Consider the following 23,821-nt stretch of genomic DNA (forward strand, 5'->3'; position numbering starts at 1 on the left):
AGGGGGTGAAAGTGTCCAGACTGGAAGGGGATGAAAGTGTCCAGACTGGAAGGGGGTGAAAGTGTCCGGACTGGAAGGGGGGTGAAAGTGTCCGGACTGGAAGGGGGGTGAAAGTGCCCGGACAGGAAGGGGGGTGAAAGTGTCCGGACTGAAAGGGGGTGAAAGTGTCCGGACTGGAAGGGGGGGGGTGTCCGGACTGGAAGGGGGTGAAAGTGTCCGGACTGGAAGGGGGGTGAAAGTGTCCTGACTGGAAGGGGGGTGAAAGTGTCCAGACTGAAAGGGGGGGGGAAGTGTCCGGACTGGAAGGGGGGGAAGTGTCCGGACTGGAAGGGGGGTGAAAGTGTCCAGACTGTAGGGGGGGAAAGTGTCCGGACTCGAAGGGGGGGAAAGTGTCGGGACTGGAGGGGGGGAAAGCGTCCGGACTGGAAGGAGGGTGAAAGTGTCCGGACTGAAAGGGGGTGAAAGTGTCCGGACTGGAAGGGGGGGGGTGTCCGGACTGGAAGGGGGTGAAAGTGTCCGGACTGGAAGGGGGGTGAAAGTGTCCTGACTGGAAGGGGGGTGAAAGTGTCCAGACTGTAGGGGGGGGGGAAGTGTCCAGACTGGAAGTTGTTAATTCCTGAAGAAGAAGACTGGAATGTATTGAAACACATCACCGCCTACTGTATATGGCTAAAGCTACTACTGTATATTACAGCACACAGTGGCAGCAGCTTACTAATGGAAGTGGTTTGTTTGGGCCAGCTTGGTCAGCTGGGCTTTCAAATCTGAATTCCAGGGATTCAGCAACTTTGCAAAATGTGCAGGTACACTATGAGCTAAGCCCAATTAGGTGCGTGTCACCTCCGGGACTTTGCTCTGTTGCTTATATATACCAGGTTTACTGCACGCCCAGAGGACACTCCGGCTATGAGAGGAGAGAAGCACACAGAGCAGCTAAGCCTGCCCCTCCCCTCTGCTGCCCATTCACAGAAGCCTTTGTATTTTGTGAATGAGCAAGGAGCATAACATTCAGTATCACAGAATAGTCACATTAATTTGCATTTCTGGGAGCTATAAGGCATTGGTGGTAGATTTGTAAATCCAGCTGCGGGGCCTTCTCCAATTTTTGGAGATGTTTTCTATTCATATAAGTAGCTTTAAAAAGGGTAAACATATGGAAATCTTAAAGGAGACTTAAAAAAAAATATTCAGGGAAGGAAAACTTTTGCTCTTCAAATGATAATTCCATTTGACACAACAGATAACCGACTGAATATGAACCTCTGAATCACTATCCAATAATTGTATGAGCGTTCTCTCCTCATTGACTCTTCCAGTCACTCCCATTCCACAGCCCCCTTCTCTAGTCCTTATCATGGACTGTAGGTTAGAGGTCGGCTGGTTCACTCACTTATACACCGAACCGTCTCATTCCACTGAGGACGACCATCGCGGTCCACACATGCAATATTGGTGGATGATGGACGATATCCGGGATCACATCTCACAGTTACCACATCGCCAATGTCATAGAATTCCTTTTCATCACTTCTGCTGGACAAGTTGTTCGCTGACGGTTCCCCACACTGCCCTGAAATACAACCAACACCGCAGTTCAAGGCTTCTGGTCTACAAAATAAGCAGATGGTATGTGTTGCAAAAATACATCAGGTCTGATTTGGCAGCCTTGGTTGGACCAATTATTGACTATACCTACATGAGTTTTGAATCTGTAACCCCCAGGGATTAGTTGTCCACACAAGTCGGGACCCTCAGGGAATGTCATCGCCCGACCTCTCCTGCCCTCCTTCTTTTTTTTTCTCCCTTTTCTTTTTCCACCTTTACTTTGTGGTCTCCTGTCATGCTATTGCCTAGCCCAGTGGTCTCCAAACTGTGGCCCTATCCTTGCTTTTATCTGGCCCTTGGGGCATTATTCCTCCCACTGATACCAATGATGGGGCACAATTGCTTCCACTGACACCAATGATGGGGTACTATTCCTCCCACTGTCACCAATAACGGGGCACTATTCCTCCCACTGACACCAATAACAGGGCACTATTCCTCCCACTGACACCAATGATGGGACACTATTCCTCCCACTGACACCAATAACGGGGCACTATTCCTTCCACTGACACCAATGATGAGGCACTATTTCTCCCACTGATACCAGAGATGGGATACTATTCTTCCCACTGACACCAATGATGGGGCACTATTCATCCCCCTGATACCAATGATGGGGCACTATTCATCCCCCTGATACCAAAGATGGGGCACTATTCCTCCCACTGACACCAATGATGGGGCACTATTCCTCCCACTGATAACAATGATAGGGCACTATTCCTCCCACTGGCACCAATGATGGGGCACTATTTCTCCCACTGACACCAATGATGGGGCACTATTTCTCCCACTGACACCAATGATGGGGCACTATTCCTCCCACTGATACCAATGATGGGGCACTGTTCCTCCCACTGACTCTAATCATGAGGCACTGTTCCTTGCACTGACACCAGAGATGGGATACTATTCTTTCCACTTATACCAATGATGGGGCACCATTCTTCCCACTGATACCAATGATGGGGCACTATTCATCCCCCTGATACCAAAGATGGGGCACTATTCATCCCCCTGATACCAAAGATGGGGCACTATTCCTCCCACTGATACCAATGATGGGGCACTATTCCTCCCACTGACACCAATGATGGGGCACTATTCATCCCCCTGATACCAAAGATGGGGCACTATTCCTCCCACTGATACCAATGATGGGGCACTATTCCTCCCACTGATACCAATGATGGGGCACTATTCCTCCCACTGATACCAATGATGGGGCACTATTCCTCCCACTGACACCAATGATGGGGCACTATTCATCCCCCTGATACCAAAGATGGGGCACTATTCACCCCCCTGATACCAAAGATGGGGCACTATTCATCCCCCTGATACCAAAGATGGGGCACTATTCCTCCCACTGACACCAATGATGGGGTACTATTCCTTCCACTGACACCAATGATGGGGCACTATTCCTCCCACTGACACCAATGATGGGGCACTATTCCTCCCACTGATACCAATGATGGGGCACTATTCCTCCCACTGATACCAATGATGGGGCACTATTCCTCCCACTGACTCCAATGATGGAGCACTATTCCTCCCACTGACACCAATGATGGGGCACTATTCCTCCCACTGATACCAATGATGAGGCATTATTCCTCCCACCGACACCAATGATGGGGCACTATTCCTCCCACCGACACCAATGATGGGGCACTATTCCTCCCACCGACACCAATGATGGGGCACTATTCCTCCCACTGACACCAATGATGGGGCACTATTCCTCCTACTGATACCAATGATGGGGCACTATTCCTTCCACTGATACCAATGATGGGGCACTATTCCTCCCACTGATACCAATGATGGGGCACTATTCCTCACACTGATACCAATGATGGGGTACTATTCCTCCCACTGACACCAATGATGGGGCACTATTCCTCCCACTAATACCAATGATGGGGCACTATTCCCCCCACTGACACCAATGATGTGGCACTATTCATCCCCCTGATACCAATGATGGGGCACTATTCCTCCCACCGATACCAATGATGAGGCACTATTCCTCCCACCGATACCAATGATGAGGCATTATTCCTCCCACCGACACCAATGATGGGGCACTATTCCCCCCACTGACACCAATGATGGGGCACTATTCCTCCCACTGACACCAATGATGGAGCACTATTCCTCCCACTGACACCAATGATGGAGCACTATTCCTCCCACTGACACCAATAAAGGGGCACTATACCTCCCACTGACACCAATGATGGGGCACTATTCCTCCCACTGATACCAATGATGGGGCACTATTCCTCCCACTGACACCAATGATGGGGCACTATTCCTCCCACTGATACCAATTATGTGGCACTATTCCTCCCACTGACACCAATGATGGGACACTATTCCTCCCACTGATACCAATGAAGGGGCACTATTCCTCCCACTGATACCAATGATGGGACACTTTTCCTCCCACTGACACCAATGATGGGGCATTATTTTTCCCACTAATGATGGGGCATTTTATACTCCCATTGCCTCCAGAGTATTTTCTACTTTCTACTTATTTCCACTGGCCACAGTTCAAGCCCATCTGAGTCTGAAGGACAGTATACTGGTCCATTTTTTAAAAATGTTGGACACCCCTGGTCTAGCCTATTGATTAGCATGTTGCTAAAGTTTTCAGAAGTGGACTTTCTGAAATGTACAATGACTCCAACACAAGTACCCCTGGGGGGGGGGGGAAGGGGGGGGGGTACACAATTAAGTTGTTAAGAAACTAGAAAGCTTTGTGTAGCATCTTCTATAAGTCAACGAGCCACGTCTGAACTCACCTAAACACTGAATAGTCTCGTTCCACTGCAGGGTACCATTGTGGTCCTCACATACAATATTCCCGGACGTTGGGCGATATCCCGTGTCGCAGCTCACAGTGATCACCTCACCACGCTCATAATGCAGCTTTTCTTCAGATGTGATACTCAAGTTCCTTGCTTCTGGCTTATCACAACGTCCTAAAATACAAAAACGTGTTCGGTCAGAGAAATCTTGCCAGCAGTCTCTCTTAACCACTTCCAGTCCGGACACTTACCCCCCCTTCCAGTCCGGACACTTTCACCCCCCTTCCAGTCCGGACACTTTCCCCCCCTTCCAGTCCGGACACTTACCCCCCCTTCCAGTCCGGACACTTACCCCCCCTTCCAGTCCGGACACTTTCACCCCCCTTCCAGTCCGGACACTTTCACCCCCCTTCCAGTCCGGACACTTTCCCCCCTTCCAGTCCGGACACTTTCACCCCCCTTCCAGTCCGGACACTTTCCCCCCCTTCCAGTCCGGACACTTTCCCCCCCTTCCAGTCCGGACACTTTCCCCCCCTTCCATTCCGGACACTTTCACCCCCCTTCCAGTCCGGACACTTTCACCCCCCTTCCAGTCTGGACACTTTCACCCCCCTTCCAGTCCGGACACTTTCACCCCCTTCCAGTCCGGACACTTTCCCCACCCTTCCAGTCCGGACACTTTCCCCCCCTTCCAGTCCGGACACTTTCCCCCCCTTCCAGTCCGGACACTTCCCCCCTTCCAGTCCGGACACTTTCCCCCCCTTCCAGTCCGGACACTTTCACCCCCTTCCAGTCCGGACACTTTCCCCCCCTTCCAGTCCGGACGCTTTCCCCCCCTTCCAGTCCGGACGCTTTCCCCCCCTTCCAGTCCGGACGCTTTCCCCCCCTTCCAGTCCGGACACTTTCCCCCCCTTCCAGTCCGGACACTTTCCCCCCCTTCCAGTCCGGACACTTTCCCCCCCTTCCAGTCCGGACACTTTCACCCCCCTTCCAGTCCGGACACTTTCCCCCCCTTCCAGTCCGGACACTTTCCCCCCCTTCCAGTCCGGACACTTTCCCCCCCTTCCAGTCCGGACACTTTCCCCCCCTTCCAGTCCGGACACTTTCACCCCCCTTCCAGTCCGGACACTTTCCCCCCCTTCCAGTCCGGGCACTTTTCCCCCTTCCAGTCCGGACACTTCCCCCCCCTTCCAGTCCGGACACTTTCACCCCCCTTCCAGTCCGGACACTTTCACCCCCTCCCCCCCAGGCCAATTTTTAGCTTTCAGCGCTATCACACTTTGGATGACAATTGCGCGGTCATGCAACACTGTACCCAAATGAATTTTTTACCATTTTTTTGAGACAGATGAAGCTTTATTTTGGTGGTATTTATTCACCGCTGGGATTTTTATTTTTTTTGCTATGTAAATGAAAATGTCCAAAAATTTTGAAAAAAAGTGTTTTTTTAAATAAAATTTTGCAAATAAATAATATTTCATTATAAATCTTTGCCAAAATTTATTACGTTATCTTTTTAGTAAAAAAAAATCCAGTTTATAACCAAAAATTATAATTTTTAAACTTTTTTTTTTACATTTTTATTTTATTTTTTTATATTATTATTTATTTATTTATTTTTTTTTTACATACTGTCACCCTAGCAGCACAATGTCACCATGGTGACACTGTACTACTTGTGGGGGGTGATGAAGATTTTTTTTTTTTTTTTTACACATTGCTTTTACACCCATATAGGATGTAAAAGCAATCATTTCTCTTTCTCTCTGGCTGCATTCTTGCACTCATTGAGAAGTACTGAGTGAGCTGTGATTGGTCACAGCTTGTCACATGGTACAAGCCTGTTGTGAATAGCCCTGTACCATGTGACCTCTGTGATCATTCACAGATTTCACACGTAGTAAGCAATGATGTCACAAGTGACATCTTGCTTACTACTTTGCATGTGATTACTGATTGGCCAATCAGTGATCACATGATCGGGACCTCGTACAGAGGTCCCGTCCGACGATTGGTGTTTCACTGTGTCCGGAGGACACAGCAGTCACCGGATCGCGGTGCTGCACGCTCCGCGTGCCCCCAATAGTGCCCCCAATGATGGGGCACTATTCCTCCCACTGATACCAATGATGGGGCACTATTCCTCCCACTGACACCAATGGCGGGACACTATTCCTCCCACTGATACCAATGATGGGACACTATTCCTCCCACTGATACCAACGATGGGACGCTATTCCTCCCACTGACATCAGTGATGGGGCGCTAGTCCTCCCACTGATACCAATGATGGGGCACTATTCCTCCCACTGATACCAACGATGGGACGCTATTCCTCCCACTGATACCAATGATGGGGCACTATTCCTCCCACTGCAAAATTACAGTTCTGAAGTAGCAACAAAAATAATTTTATGGTTGGGGGTCACCACAACATGAGGAACTGTATTAAGGGGTCGCGGCGTTAGAAAGGTTGAGAACCACTGGCTTAGAAGAACCCATGGTGCTGATTGTTGGGGCAAGGTCAGCTGAGTCTGGGCATTTAAAACCTTTGAGATTGACATCACCTGGTCTTCCCAGACGATGATTGAGAACAATCCATGACACTGGCAGGTCTCAGCTTTGCAAAGGGGGCAGTGCATGCTATAAATTCTGCAGGGTGCCCAAACTTTTGCAGACGCCATTTTTTTGTTTTCTGTTATTTTGAAAGTGTAAATGATGGAAATAAAATCTAACTTTTGTTGACAGATTATAAGAATGTCTAATCTGTAATTTGATGCCTTTTGGAGATTTTTCCATCTTTCCTTGGCTTCTTTATGCACATTAATACACATTTTTAGCTGGGGTGCCCAAACTTTCGATCCCTACTGTATATATATATGTGTGTGTGTGTGTATATATATATATATATATATATATAAATATATTGAGTATGGACAAAATTGTAGTGTTTCAAATACATGTCAATATATTTTGGAAGAATATTTTTGAAATATATTTCAAATATATTTTTCTTCCATGTGGGTATGATTGAGTGGTCAAAACACGCTTCAGTGAGCGCTTCCTCATGTACATCCACCTTGAAGAAAATAAACTGGATTCAACAGGGTACCTGAATAGAAACACTCCACCACTCCGCCATCAGTCAGACAATCATCCGGAATGTAAAAATCAAAAAAGAAAAAAGTAGCTGCCTTTATGGAGCCCTTGAAACCAATCAACATTTATTTAAAACTCACATAGAAAGTTCATGAACAGGCATATAATAAGGCTCCAAAAACATCACCAACAAGATGGCCTTGGAATCCAGCGTGATGGCGTCGTGCGTTCGCGACTCCTCTCTACGTGTCTCGTCACACGATGACGTCGCCGGGGAGTGCAATATTGTTTTAAGTAAATGTTTATTGGTTTTAGCTGCACCATGAGGCGGTTACTTTTCTTGTTTTGATTTTTACATTCTGGATGATTCGCTGACCGATGGCGGAGTGGCTGAAGCGTAACTAGTATTCCTATTGAGATCCCCAGTTCTCAGTATCACGCCTGTTCATGTGACATCACCGCTTCTGAATACTTCTGGGGTGCCTTGGCTGCACCTTTGTGGATTTCTTTATGAACTGACTAAGAATGACTTGTTTTGTTATTTTTTTTTTTTTTTTAAGCCCAACCTTTAATACCACTTTAAGGCAGAATTCCAGGCTTCACTTTGATCCAAGGTGGCCCAAACAAACTATTTCCATTTCAGAACACTGCAGCCGCTGTGTGCACTGGACTGGACTGTAGTAGCATTAGCTACATACAGCAAGGAGCGCTGTGCTCCAACAGCAGTACGGTGACTTCCCATTCACCATTCAGGAAAATCCTTGTATTTTCATCAAGGCTTTTCCTGATTGGCCAAGGTAGAAATCATGTAGTTATCCACCAATCTCTCCACCTAGTTCAATCAGAAAAAGCTTTGTATTCATTAATAAAACAGCAAGGCTTCTCCTGAATGGCAGAGAAGCAGTCATCCCAACTCTCTTTAACCTCTACCTGTCCGGCCCATGTAGACAAACGATCGGACGGGAGCGCTGCCGATGCGGGCGGACGTTTCTAAACGTCCCCCCGCATCCATTGCTTGTAAGCGCTCTCTGGGAGCGCACGGCGCCGCAATCGGTGCTTGCTGTGACCTCTACAGATCGCTGTACAGGACCTCTGTGTGAGGTCCCAATTAATGTGATCCCAGATTGGCCAATCAGTGATCACATGAATAGTAGTAAGTCACTTCTTGACATCATTGCTTACTACGTGTGAAATCTGTGAATGATCACAGAGGTCACATGGTACAGGGCCATTCACAACAGCCTTGTACCATGTGACAAGCTGTGACCAATCACAGCTCTCACAATATTTCTCAATAGCTGCAGGAATGCAGCCAGAGAGAAGGAGAAATGATTGCTTTTACAGCCGTTATGGGTGTAAAAGCAATCAGTGTAAAAAAAAAAAAATCTTCATCACCCCCCACAAGTAGTACAGTGTCACCATGGTGACTGTACTGCTAGGGTGACAGTATGTAAAAAAAAAAACAAAACATAAATAATAATAATATAAAAAAAATAAAAATGTAAAAAGATTTTTTCAAAAATTATAATTTTTGGTTATAAACTAATTTGGGTTATTTTTTTTTTTTTTTTTACTAAAGAGATAGATTAATACATTTTGGCCAAGATATATGAAGAAAGATTATTTATTTGCAAAAATTTTTTTCCAAATTTTAGGACTTTTTCATTTATATAGCAAAAAATAAAAATCCCAGTGGTGAATAAATACCACCAAAATAAAGTTTTGTCTGTCTCAAAAAAATGCTAAAAAATTCATATGGGTACAGTGTTGCATGACCGCGCAATTGTCATTCAAAGTGTGACAGCGCTGAAAGCTAAACATTGGCCTGGACAGGAAGGGGGTGAAAGTGTCCGGACTGGAAGGGAGGGAAAGCGTCCGGACTGGAAGGGGGGGGAAGCATCCGGACTGGAAGGGGGTGAAAGTGTCCGGACTGGAAGGGGGGAAAGTGTCCGGACTGGAAGGGGGGGAAAGCGTCCGGACTGGAAGGGGGGGAAAGTGTCTGGACAGGAAGGGGGGGAAAGTGTCCGGGCTGGAAGGGGTGGAAAGTGTCCGGACTGGAAGGGGGGTGAAAGTGTCCGGACTGGAAGGCCGGCAAAAGTGTCCGGACTGGAAGGGGGGGAAAGCGTCCGGACTGGAAGGGGGGGAAAGTGTCTGGACTGGAAGGGGGGGGAAAGTGTCCAGACAGGAAGGGGGGAAAGTGTCCGGACTGGAAGGGGGTGAAAGTGTCCGGACTGGAAGGGGGTGAAAGTGTCCGGACTGGAAGGGGGTGAAAGTGTCCGGACTGGAAGGGGGTGAAAGTGTCCGGACTGGAAGGGGGGGAAAGTGTCTGGACTGGAAGGGGGGGGAAAGTGTCCAGACAGGAAGGGGGGGAAAGTGTCCGGACTGGAAGGAAGGGAAAGTGTCCGGACTGGAAGGGGGGGGAAAGTGTCCGGACTGGAAGGAAGGGAAAGTGTCCGGACTGGAAGGGGGGGAAGTGTCCGGACTGGAAGGAAGGGAAAGTGTCCGGACTGGAAGGGGGGGGAAAGTGTCCGGACTGGAAGGGGGGGAAATTGTCCGGACTGGAAGGGGGTGAAAGTGTCCGGACTGGAAGGGGGGGAGTGTCCGGACTGGAAGGGGGGGAAGTGTCCGGACTGGAAGGGGGGAAAGTGTCCGGACTGGAAGGGGGGGGGTGTCCGGACTGGAAGGGGGGGAAGTGTCCGGACTGGAAGGGGGGAAAGTGTCCGGACTGGAAGGGGGGGGAGTGTCCGGACTGGAAGGGGGGGAAGTGTCCGGACTGGAAGTGGTTAATTCCGGAAGAAGAAGAAGACTGGAATTTACTGAAACACAGCACCGCCTACTGTATATTACAGCACACAGTGGCAGCAGCCCACTAATGGAAGTGGTGTGTTTGGGCCAGCTTGGCCAGCTGGGCTTTCAAATCTGAATTCCAGGAATTCAGCAACTTTGCAAAATGTACAGGTACACTATGAGAGAAGTCCTATTAGGTGCGTGTCACCTCCACGACTTAACTCTGTTACTTACAGTGGGGATGGAAAGTTTGGGCACCCCAGCTAAAAATTTGTATTAATGTGCATAAAGAAGCCAAGGAAAGATGGAAAAATCTCCAAAAGGCATCAAATTACAGATTAGACATTCTTATAATATGTCAACAAAAGTTAGATTTTATTTCCATCATTTACACTTTCAAAATAACAGAAAACAAAAAAATGGCGTCTGCAAAAGTTTGGGCACCCTGCAGAATTTATAGCATGCACTGCCCCCTTTGCCAAGCTGAGACCTGCCAGTGTCATGGATTGTTCTCAATCATCGTCTGGGAAGACCAGGTGATGTCAATCTCAAAGGTTTTAAATGCCCAGACTCATCTGACCTTGCCCCAACAATCAGCACCATGGGTTCTTCTAAGCAGTTGTCTAGAAAACTGAAACTGAAAATAGTTGATGCTCACAAAGCTGGAGAAGGCTATAAGAAGATAGCAAAGCGTTTTCAGATGTCAATATCCTCTGTTCGGAATGTAATTAAGAAATGGCAGTCATCAGGAACAGTGGAAGTTAAATCAAGATCTGGAAGACCAAGAAAAATATCAGACAGAACAGCTCGCAGGATTGTGAGAAAAACAATTCAATACCCACGTTTGACTGCATGATCCCTCCAGAAAGATCTGGCAGACACTGGAGTTGTGGTACACTATTCCACTATAAAGAGATACTTGTACAAATATGGTCTTCATGGAAGAGTCATCAGAAGAAAACCTCTTCTACGTCCTCACCACAAAAATCATCGTTTGAACTTTGCAAATGAACATATAGACAAGCCTGATGCATTTTGGAAACAAGTTCTGTGGACCGATGAGGTTAAAATTGAACTTTTTGGCCGGAATGAGCAAAGGTACGTTTGGAGAAGAAGGGGCACAGAATTTAATGAAAAGAACCTCTGTCCAACTGTTAAGCATGGGGTTGGATCAATCATGCTTTGGGGTTGTGTTGCAGCCAGTGGCACAGGGAACATCTCACGAGTAGAAGGAAAAATGGATTCAATAAAATGTCAGCAAATTTTGGAAGGTAACTTGATGCCATCTGTGAAAAAACTGAAGTTAAAGAGAGGATGGCTTCTACAAATGGATAATGATCCTAAACACACCTCGAAATCCACGGGGGATTACATCAAGAGGCGTAAACTGAAGGTTTTTCCATGGCCTTCACAATCTCCTGACCTCAACATAATTGAAAATCTATGGATAGACCTTAAAGAGCCGTGCGTAACAGACAGCCCAGAAATCTCAAAGAACTGGAAGACTTTTGTAAGGAAGAATGGGCAAAGATACCTCAAACAAGAATTGAAAGACTCTTGGCTGGCTACAAAAAGCGTTTACAAGCTGTGATACTTGGCAAAGGGGGCAGTACAAGATATTAACTCTGCAGGGGGCCCAAACTTTTGCAGACGCCATTTTTTTGTTTTCTGTCATTTTGAAAGTGTAAATGATGGAAATAAAATCTAACTTTTGTTGACATATTATAAGAATGTCTAATCTGTAATTTGATGCTTTTTGGAGATTTTTACATCTTTCCTTGGCTTTTTTATGCAGATTAATACAAATTTTTAGCTGGGGTGCCCAAACTTTCGATCCCCACTGTATATATGCCAGGTTTACTGCACGCCCAGAGGAAGCACACAGAGCAGCTATGCCTGCCCCTCCTCTCTGCTGTCCATTCACAGAAGCCTTTATATTTTGTGAATGAGCAAAGAGCATAACATTCAGTATCACAGAATAGTCACATTAATTTGCATTTATGGGAAATTGGTGGTAGATTTGTAAATCCAGCAGCTGAGCCTTCTCCAATTTTTGGGGATGTTTTCTATTCAAAGAAGTAACTTTAAAAAGGGTAAATGTATGGAAATCTTAAAGGAGACTTGAAAAAAAAAAAAAAATTCAGGGAAGGAAAACTTTTGCTCTTCGAATGATAATTCCATTTGACACAACAGATAACCGACTGAATGTGAACCTCTAAATCACTATCCAATAATTGTATGAGCGTTCTCTCCTCATTGACTCTTCCAGTCACTCCCATTCCACAGCCCCCTTCTCTAGTCCTTATCATGGACTGTAGGTTAGAGGTCGGCTGGTTCACTCACTTATACACCGAACCGTCTCATTCCACTGAGGAAGACCACTTAGGAGGTCCACACATGCAATATTGGTGGATGATGGATGATATCCGGGATCACATCTCACAGTTACCACATCGCCAATGTCATAGAATTCCTTTTCATCACTTCTGCTGGTCAAGTTGTTCGCTGACGGTTCCCCACACTGCCCTGAAATACAACAAACACCGCAGTTCAAGGCTTCTGGTCTACAAAATAAGCAGATGGTATGTGTTTCAAAAATACATCAGGTCTGATTTGGCAGCCTTGGTTGGACCAATTATTGACTATACCTACATGAGTTTTGAATCTGTAACGCCCAGGGATTAGTTGTCCACACAAGTCGGGACCCTCAGGGAATGTCATCGCCCGACCCCCCCTCCTGCCCTCCCCCTTTATTTCTCCCTTTTTTTTTCCACCTTTACTTTGTGGTCTCGTGTCTCCAAACTGCAGCTCTTTACTTGCTTTTATCTGGCCCTTGGGGCATTATTCCTCCCACTGACACCAATGATGGGACACTATTCCTCCCACTGACACCAATGATGGGGCACCATTCCTCCCACTGATACTAATGACGGGGCACTATTCCCACTGACACCAATGATGGGGCACCATTCCTCCCACTGACACCAATAATGGGGCACTATTCCTCCCACTGATGCCAATGGTGGGGCACTATTCCTTCCACTGACACCAATAACAGGGCACTATTCCTTCCACTGACACCAATAACAGGACACTATTCCTCCCACTGACACCAATGATGGGGCACTATTCCTTGCATTGACACCAGAGATGGGATACTAATCTTCAAACTGATACCAATGATGGGGCACCATTCCTCCTACTGGCACCAATGGTGGGGCACCATTCCTCCCACTGACACCAATGATGGGGCACTATTCCTCCCACTGATACCAATGATGGGACACTATTCCTCCCACTGATACCAATGATGGGGCACTATTCCTCCCACTGATACCAATGATGGGGCACTATTCCTCCCACTGACACCAATGATGGAGCACTATTCCTCCCACTGATACCAATGATGGGGCACTATTCCTCCCACTGACACCAATGATGGGGCACTATTCCTCCCACTGACACTAATGATGGGGCACTATTCCTCCCACTGATACCAATGATGGGGCACTATTCCCCCCACTGATACCAATGATGGGGCACTATTCCCCCCACTGATACCAATGATGGGGCACTATTCCTCCCACTGATATCAATGATGGGGCACTATTCCTCCCACTGATACCAATGATGGGGCACTATTCCTCCCACTGACACCAATGATGGAGCACTATTCCTCCCACTGATACCAATGATGGGGCACTATTCGGCACCATTACTCCCACTGATACCAATGAAGGGGCATTATTTTTCCCACTAATGATGGGGCATTTTATACTCCACTGGCCACGGTTTGGTCCCCTCAAAGTCTGAAGGAAAGTAAACTGGCCCTTTGTTTAAAATTTTTGGAGACCCCTGGTCTAGCCTATTGATTAGCATGTTGCTAAAGTTTTCAGAAGTGGACTTTCTGAAATGTACTATGATTCCAACACTTGTACCCAAACACATTCTATTTTAAATATACATACATATATATATATATATATATATATATATATATATTATGTGGGAACTCGCTTCAACGTGGTAGAGCTTCTTCAAAGCACACAGCAACTCGCTTCTTTTAAGGGCTTTTTTGCCCACTTTTATTTACAAGAAAGTTCAAGAAACACAAATGCTTCCCACGCAGGGGTATCCAACATCAAGCAAATCATATTCAGCCTCCTGGCTTGTACACGGTTTTAAGTCTGCCTCCTGCAGACTCTTCCCAAAGTATGGCACTAGCACACAGCTAGTCTGGCTTCCACCTCTCCTAGGTGTAGCCTACCTGACTGCTGGGGTGGAGCCCAGAACTATAGTTAGGACTCTATAAAAAGGCCTGTACACACCTGTGCACTCAGTGTGCTGGGGGTTCTCAAAACACGGACCCTGGATTGGAGATTTCATCCCTCCCAGATCTCTTTGAAATCTCCAGGCTCCAGATCCCAAAACAAACTTAATGGATAAATGAGGAAACGGAAAAGCCAGTTTCCTCTGCAATAAATCAACTCTCTGGAGCCCCTCAACCTGCCTGGTTGAGAATCCAGGGTTTTCAGCTTTGTTTTGACCGTGGCAGGACACCGCACTGCCACAATATATATATACAGTGAGGTACAGAAGTATTTGAACCCCCTGCGATTCTGCAAGTTCTCCCACTTCTCCATCATGGAGGGTCTGACATTCACATTGTAGGTACATTCCCACTCTGAGGACAGAATTCAGGAAATCACATCGTATGATTTGTAAAGAATGTATTTGTCTCGCACGGCTGAACAGAAGTATTTGAACCCCTGAGAAGATCCGTGTTAATATTTGGTACAGAAGACTTTGTCTGCAGTTACAGAGGTCAGACGTTTCCTGTAGTCCTGACCAGGTTTGCACTGCAACAGGGATTTTGGCCCCCTCCTCCACACAGATCTCCTCTAGATCTGTCAGGTTTCGGGGCTGTCGCTGAGCAACACGGAGTTTCAGCTACCTCCAAAGATGTTCTATTGGATTTAGGTCTGGAGACTGGCTAGGCCACTCTAGAACCTTGATATGCTTCTTACGGAACCACTCCTTGGTTCTCCTGGCTGTGTGCTTCGGGTCGTTGTCATGTTGGAAGACCCAGCCACGACCCATCTTCAATGCTCTGACTGAGGGAAGGAGGTTGTTGCTGAAAATCTCACAATAAATGGCCCCATTCATCCTCTCCTTAATACAGTGCAGTCATCCTGTCCCCTCCGTAGAAAAGCACCCCCAAAGCATGATGTTACCACCCCCATGCTTCACAGTAGGGATGGTGTTCTTGGGATGCAACTCATCCTTCTTTTTCCTCCAAACACGACGAGTGAAGTTTAGACCAAAAAGTTCTACTTTGGTCTCATCTGACCACATGACTTTCTCCCTTGCCTCCTCTGGATCATCCAGATGGTCATTGGCAAGCTTCAGACGGGCCTGGACATGTGATGACTTGAGCAGGAGAACCTTCCGTGCAATGCATGATTGGAAACCATGACGGTGTAGTGTTCTACTGACAGTGACCTTTGAAACTGTGGTCCCAGCTCTCTTCATGTCATTGACCAGCTCCTCCCTTGTAGTTCTGGGCTGATTCCTCACCTTTCTTATCATCAGTGATACCCCACGAGGTGAGATCTTGCATGGAGCCCCAGTCCAAGGGAGACTGGTAGTCGTCTTTAGCCTCTTCCATTTTCTAACAATTGCTCCAACAGTTGATCTATTTTCACCAAGCTGCTTGGCAATTGCCCCGTAGCCCTTTCCAGCCTTGTGGAGGTCCACAATTTTGTCTCTGGTGTCTTTTGACAGCTCTTTGGTCTTGCCCATGGTAGTAGTTGGCGTCTGACTGACTGGGGGTGGACAGGTGTCTTTAAAGAGCTCAGACAGGTGCTACTAAGTGAGATGAATGAGTGGAGTAGAGGGGGGCTTTGTAAAGGCACAGTAACAGGTCTTTGAGAGCCAGAATTCTTGCTGTTTCTCAGGTGTTCAAATACTTCTGTTCAGCAGTGCGAGACAAATACATTCTTTACAAATCATACAATGTGATTTCCTGAATTCTGTCCTCAGAGTGGGAATGTCCTCCAATGTGAATGTCAGACCTATATAAACTCGATGTAATAAATAAATAATAAATATATTGAGTTTGTCTGGAGAGGACTGGTTTCCAGTACTCTCTGGATTGCTAAATTGGTATTAGGGATCCAGGATTTTGGAGGTTCAAAGAGACTTGGGTGGGAAGAGCCTCCAAACCCTGACTACCAGGACTTTGGTCCCAAAGGGGATAAGTCCCAAGTGAGGGAGGCTTGAAAGACAGTAGAGGGAAAGCAACACCTGTGTCAAGGAGGTGAGTGGAAGAGAGTGTCAAAAGCTGTGTGGCAAGTGTGAGATCTCAGACAAGCTGAGATGCAGGCTACTAACCCCCGTGTAGCCTGCCGGGCACCCTTACTATGGAGGATCCTAACCCCTGTAAAGGACCAAAGATTGGCGGAGAGCTTGTGGTTTAGTTCTATCTGTTCAGATTTTTTAATTCTTAGTGAAACAACTCTTCTCAGATCTCTTAAGTTGCTACTACAAGGATCAGTCCAACATTTACTTGTGCAGGGACTTGGCTCATAGTTCTACAGAAGAAAGGTTGTCCTCCTGTTTGTACGTAGTTTTGGAGTACTCCTCCCAGTTCCCCATCCCTATCCAAGTTATCCCTAAAAAAAAAAAACACCAAAAAGAGAATACCCCTAGAACGTTCATTGACCCAAAGGAATGACTGTGACCGTGTGCCCCGCTGTGGGGCAACCAGTACCCTAGGTATCTATCCAGCAGCTCCTACCGGCGTACCAGTACACATGGCAATGATGAAAACCAGGTAGTCCTGTGCCTTTTTTTTTTTTTTTGCTTACTTTTGAATAAAATGGGCCACAAGTCCTGAAAATGTATTTCCCTGGCTGCACTAGACTTAATGACAAGCACTACACTTGAGTGAAACCACCACAATGTCACAATGTGCATTTTTTGTTTCATTTGGGAAATTTTCAGGATAAACCTTTGGGGTCAACTCCCTCCTCCTACAATCCAAGAAGTATGGGCTTTAGCAAATGTTACAAAAAACACACAGAGCAATAAAAGTAAGAAAGCTGGTCAGATAGGGAGTACAGAGGGGGGCCGTGGAATGGGAAGGTTGGGGAAGAGTTGGAAGGGTAAGCCCATTCAATGGCTAACCATACATGCATAGATTTCTCTTGTTCAAGCTACGGGACTAAAATCCTCCATCCAAACAACACAGATGGATTTCAGCCACTGTTCATCTGACAATTTTCCACCCGGCTCCTTCAAGTTCTCAAAGTTGTCAAACTAGGGCCACCTATAGCTTGAATTTTGGCAAAACCGTGGGCAGTACTCGACAGAGCATGACTAGTTAAAACATTCCAAGCTGTGTTACCCATTTATCACATTGTTTCTAAAACGTTAATTTGTTGTTCTAAAGTTCAATTTCAACACCAAACGTATCCCATGAATCCTTCATCAGCCCCTCTTTGATAATGCCTGTAGTCATAGATGAGACTTGTGTTAGGCTCCATGTCCACAACAGCTCATGTGTTAGGCTCCATGTCCACAACAGCTCATGTGTTAGGCTCCATGTCCACGAGCAGCTCATGTGTTTGGCTCCATGTCCACGAGCGGCTCATGTGTTTGGCTCCATGTCCACGAGCAGCTCATGTGTTTGTCTCCATGTCCACGAGCAGCTCATGTGCAGGGGCGGACTGACCATTTGGAAACTCGGGTACTGCCCAAGGCCCGGGGTCAGTAGGGGGCCCCATGAGATGCCCCTGGTACCTTTTTCATAGGCTTTTTTGAGTTTGGGCAAGGACACAGGGGCCCCATGATCCCCTATTGCCTGGGGGCCCCATATGTTGTCAGTCTGCCCCTGCTCATGTGTTAGGCTCCATGTCCATGAGCAGCTTATGTGTTTGGCTCCATGTCCACGAGCAGCTCATGTGTTTGGCTCCATGTCCACGAGCAGCTCATGTGTTAGGCTCCATGTCCATAAGCAGCTCATGTGTTTGGCTCCATGTCCACGAGCAGCTCATGTGTTTGGCTCCATGTCCACGAGCAGCTCATGTGTTAGGCTCCATGTCCACGAGCAGCTCATGTGTTTGACTCCATGTCCACGAGCAGATCATGTGTTTGGCTCCATGTCCACGAGCAGCTCATGTGTTTAGCTCCATGTCCACGAGCAGCTCATGTGTTTGGCTCCATGTCCACGAGAAGCTCATGTGTTTGGCTCCATGTCCACGAGCAGCTCATGTGTTAGGCTCCATGTCCATAAGCAGCTCATGTGTTTGGCTCCATGTCCACGAGCAGCTCATGTGTTTGGCTCCATGTCCACGAGCAGCTCATGTGTTAGGCTCCATGTCCACGAGCAGCTCATGTGTTTGGCTCCATGTCCACGAGCAGATCATGTGTTTGGCTCCATGTCAACGAGCAGCTCATGTGTTTAGCTCCATGTCCAGTTTAGAAGCTTTTGGCATTTTTTTTGCAAAAGCTCCTAAACTCAACTCCATAGAAGTTGACATGTCCGTGTACACATGGGCTTTTATCAGAGTGTAGGAGCTCCTGGGTTTAGGTGAGGCTAAACGTCCCTCTTCTGAACGCAGGAGAATTGTGTTCAGAATACGAACGTTTTGACCGCCGGAAAACGCAAATCACGGCAAAACCACAGTGCTGCAGTTACTGCGGTTTTGCCGCGATTCATGGTTTCCCGCTGCCAGTGGGCAGGGTAGGCTCGTGTACATGGAGCCTTGTAAAGCTCACACGCAATATTTGTAGGTTGGAGAATGGCGGCTGCACTCACTTATACACCGAACAGTCTCATTCCACGGAGAGAGGTGATTGCAGTCCACACATGTGATATTGGGGGACGATCGGCGATACCCGGGATCACATATCGCTGTTCCACTGCCATCTTCATCTTCAGCACTTGTGGTGGATACGTAGCTGATTGCTGAAATAAAACAAACATGATAGTTCACCACTTGCCATCCGGAAGATTCCCCCCCCTTACTGACCAGGCCATTTGTTTGCTATCCGGCGCTGCTCTATTTTAACTGGTAATTGCGCGGTCATGCAAACAAAATTGATGTCCTTTTTTCACACAAATAGAGCTTTCTTTTGGTGGTATTTGATCACCGCTGGAATTTTTATTTTTTGTGTTATAAACGAAAGACTGAAAATTAAAAAAAAAAACACATTTTCTACATTCTGTTATAAAAAATATCCAATAAACTCAACTTTAGTCATAAATTTAGGCCAAAATGTATTCCGCTCCATGTCTTTGGTAATAAATAATCCCAAAATGTGTAAATTAACTACTTGTCCTCACAGTGTCAGTGCTTTTTATTAGCACTGATCACTGTATTGCTGTCAGTTCCCCCCAGTGTCAGAGTGCCCGCCGCAGTCCCGCAGCCCGCAATAAGTCGCTGATCACAGCAATTACTAGTCTAAAAATTTTTTTTTCATCAAATTTCACTAAATATACTGCCATTTGTAGATGCTATAAATTTCACGTAAATCGATTAATTTACACTTTTTGGATTTCTTTTTACCAAAGACAAGGAGCAGAATACATTGTAGCCTAAATTTATGAAGAAATTTTATTCTTAAAAGTTTTTTACTGGATATGCTGTATAGCAAAAAGTAAAAAACATTGATTTTTTTTTTTTTTTTTCAAAATCCTGATCAGGCCATATTTTTTGCGATAAGGTGCTGCGTTACTTTGACAATTGCGCGGTCAAGCTGCGTTGTACGTAAATAAAATTGAACTTTTTCCCCATAAATTGAGCTTTCTTTCAGTGGTATTTGATCACCTGTGCGCTTTTTATTTTTTATGCTATAAACAAAAGAGACTGACAATTTTTTAAAAAAAATTATATTTTTGACTTTTTGTCATAAAACATCCAGTAAAAAAAACTTAAAAAAATAAAATTTCTTCTTAAATTTAGGCAAAAATGTATTCTTCGCCGTGTCTTTGGTAATACCAATAAGTGTAAATTAATCGATTTACGTGAAATTTACAGCGTCTACAAATGGCGGTATATTTACTGGAATTTTAATTAATTTTTTTTTAGACTAGTAATTGCTGCGATCAGCGACTTATAGCAAGCTGCGGGACTGCGGCAGGCATTCTGACACTGGGGGGGAGGAACTGACTTGGTCTCACTGACATCCCCAGTGACACCAATGCAGTGATCAGTGCTAATAATAAGCACTGACACTGTACTAATGGCACTGGGCAGGAAGGGGTTAACATCTGGGGCCATCAAAGGGTTAACTGTGTGCTCTGCCTTCTGTCTTTTACTGTGTATACACGCTTCTGTTGTGCAGAGCAATACAAAGCAGCCTGTTTGTGCTGAGAGGGGAGAGATCTGTGTTGTTTATAAACGGACCTCTGCCCTATTAGCTCTGCCGATGGTCCTGACTGAGAATCGGCGGCTGGGACACAATGATTGACATGTCGAGGAGCCAATAAATGCAAAATTATATATATATATATATACATACACATGATTTTGCGCATCCCTGCTGCCCTGTAGCTGTACTTCTGCTATAGGGCGGTCGGGAAGCAGTTAATTGGTTTGTGTGAGAGTTATAGTGTCTACAAACTATGGGATATACCATATATCGGAATTTATGACTCCTTTTTTGAACATAAACACCCCAAGGAATTTATTGACAGGCATGTTGAGTCCGTGGAAGAGTTTATTTTTTGCCAAAAATTTTTGGAACACGACAAAACATTTTTTTTTATACAAAGTTGTCACTTAAATGATATATTGGTCACACAAGCCATGCGTATATGTGGAATTACACCCCAAAATACATTCTGCTACTTCTCCCGAGTATGGGGGTACCACATGTGAGAGGCTTTTTGGCAGCCAACCACAGACAGGACCCCAAAAATCCAATGACCACCTCCAGGCTTTCAAAGGGCAGATTACCTCATATCACTTCCTCACTACCTATCACAGCAGCCAGAGAGAAGGAGAAATGATTGATATTACAGCCTTTATGGATGTAAAAGCAATCAGTGTAAAAAACAAAAAAAAATCTTCATCACCCCCCACAAGTAGTACAGTGTCACCATGGTGACACTGTACTGCTACGGTGATGGTATGTAAAAAAAAAACATAAACAATAACATAAAAAAAATAAAAATGTAAAATACATTTTTTAATAAATTATAATTTTTGGTTTTAAACTAATTTGGGTTATTTTTTTTTACTAAAAAGATAGCCGAATAAATTTTGCCCAAGATTTCGCCATCTGGCTATAGGTCGGGCGGCAACTAGTTAACAGTGTTGTGTCTGTTTCCTGGTACTAATTCACAACCAAGTTAAAGGTATCTACACGTGTTCCTGTAAGTGCTTGCAGTGACTTGCACTCAGCCAAGGCTGAGGTTGTTCTTGGAGTCAAGGGGCGAAACAGAGAACCCAAATTACCAAGTGGATCCTTCTGGGGTAGTGCTACATACAGTATAGAAAGAGAGTATTCTAAAAGAGTTCTAACCAAATATCTTTATAGGGGAAGCAGTTCTCTATAGAAGGAGGTCCTGATTCCTCTATATAGATCCTTATATCACTAGAGGGGTCACTGGCAGGAGGAAGGAGGTCCTGATTCCTCTATATAGATCCTTATATCACTAGAGGGGTCACCGGCAGGAGGAAGGAGGTCCTGATTCCTCTATATAGATCTTTATATCACTAGAGGGGCCACCGGCAGGAGGAAGGAGGTCCTGATTCCTCTATATAGATCCTTATATCGCTAGAGGGGTCACCGGCAGGAGGAAGGAGGTCCTGATTCCTCTATATAGATCCTTATATCACTAGAGGGGTCACCGGCAGGAGGAAGGAGGTCCTGATTCCTCTATATAGATCTTTATATCAGTAGAGGGGTCACCGGCAGGAGGAAGGAGGTCCTGAATCCTCTATATAGATCTTTATACCACTAGAGGGGTCACCGGCAGGAGGAAGGAGGTCCCTATTTCTCTATATAGACCTTTATATCACTAGAGGGGTCACCGGTATGAAGATGGAGGTCCTGATTCCTCTATATAGATCTTTATATCACTAGAGGGGTCACCAGCAGGAGGTCCCTATTTCTCTATATAGACCTTTATATCACTAGAGGGATCACCGGCAGGAGGAAGGAGGTCCTGATTCCTCTATATAGATCTTTATATCACTAGAGGGGTCACCAGCAGGAGGGAGGAGGTCCTGATTCCTCTATATAGATCTTTATATCACTAGAGGGGTCACCAGCAGGAGGGAGGAGGTCCTGCTTCCTCTATATAGATCCTTATGTCACTAGAGGGGTCACCGGCAGGAGGAAGGAGGTCCGGATTCCTCTATATAGATCTTCATATGACTAGGGTGGTCACCGGCAGGAGGAAGGAGGTCCTGATTCCTCTATATGGATCGTTATATAACTAGAGGGGTCACCGGCAGGAGGAAGGAGATCCCGATTCCTCTATATGGATCGTTATATAACTAGAGGGGTCACCGGAAGGAGGAAGGAGGTCCCGATTCCTCTATATAGATCTTTATATCACTAGGGGGGTCACCGGCAGGAGGAAGGAGGTCCTGATTACTCTATATAGATCTTTATATCACTAGAGGGGTCACCGGAAGGAGGAAGGAGGTCCCGATTCCTCTATATAGATCTTTATATCACTAGGGGGGTCACCGGCAGGAGGAAGGAGGTCCTGATTACTCTATATAGATCTTTATATCACTAGAGGGGTCACTGGCAGGAGGAAGGAGGTCCTGATTCCTCTATATAGATCTTTATATCACTAGAGGGGTCACAGGCAGGCAGGAGGAAGGAGGTCCCGATTCCTCTATATAGATCTTTATATCACTAGAGGGGGGACAGACTAAAACATTTAATGTGAAAATGGCTTAATGTAGCTTAATGTGTAATAAAATGCCTAAATATCAATCAATTGACTTGTAACTTTGCACAGCCCAAGTTCTCAACATCCCAAACATGTCCTAGAAGTTTCATGTATTTTGATTTCCCACAAAGCAAGTGAGTGACATTAAACTTGTGTAGCCCCTACCACCTTGTGTAGTGGCCGTAGCGTGGGACAGCCAATGGGGGAATATTATGAGTGTGTGTTTGTAGCTCACCAGCCAATCACTGGGGATTTCTTGGCTTGTGGTGCATGCTTGGGAAGTGCATTCTTCCAAGTTCCAAATACCGGTCAATATTGGCACAAATCCTTCAGGCTTCTGCTAGAAAGCTGAACATGAAGAGGAACTTCATCTTTCAGCATGACAACGACCCAAGCATACATCCAAAGCAACAAAGGAATGGCTTCTCCAGAAGATGATTAAAGTTTTAGAATGGCCCAGCCAGAGCCCAGACCTGAATCTGATTGAAAATCTGTGAAGAGGGCTGTGCACAGGAGATGCCTTCGCAAACTGACAGAGTTGAACAGTTTTTGCAAGGAAGAGCGGGCAAATATTGCAAAGTCAAGA

General features: G+C 46.0%; 1 protein-coding gene across 1 annotated transcript in view; it reads right to left on the reverse strand.

Annotated features, from left to right (window-relative positions):
- LOC149433985 (receptor-type tyrosine-protein phosphatase T-like) overlaps positions 1-23,821 on the reverse strand; it is a 200,383-nt gene that overhangs the window by 129,197 nt on the left and 47,365 nt on the right. The window contains exons 2-5 of the mRNA XM_089664251.1: positions 19,138-19,287; positions 12,660-12,842; positions 4,425-4,604; positions 1,391-1,570 (exon numbers count right to left, since the gene is read on the reverse strand). Of these exons, the coding sequence (XP_089520377.1) occupies positions 1,391-1,570; positions 4,425-4,604; positions 12,660-12,842; positions 19,138-19,287 (693 nt within the window). The remainder of the gene's footprint in view (positions 1-1,390; positions 1,571-4,424; positions 4,605-12,659; positions 12,843-19,137; positions 19,288-23,821) is intronic.

This window comes from Staurois parvus, unplaced genomic scaffold (genome assembly GCF_062004578.1).
Source record: "Staurois parvus isolate SC_StPar_1 unplaced genomic scaffold, SC_StPar_1.0 ptg001869l, whole genome shotgun sequence".
Classification (NCBI taxonomy): domain Eukaryota; kingdom Metazoa; phylum Chordata; class Amphibia; order Anura; family Ranidae; genus Staurois; species Staurois parvus.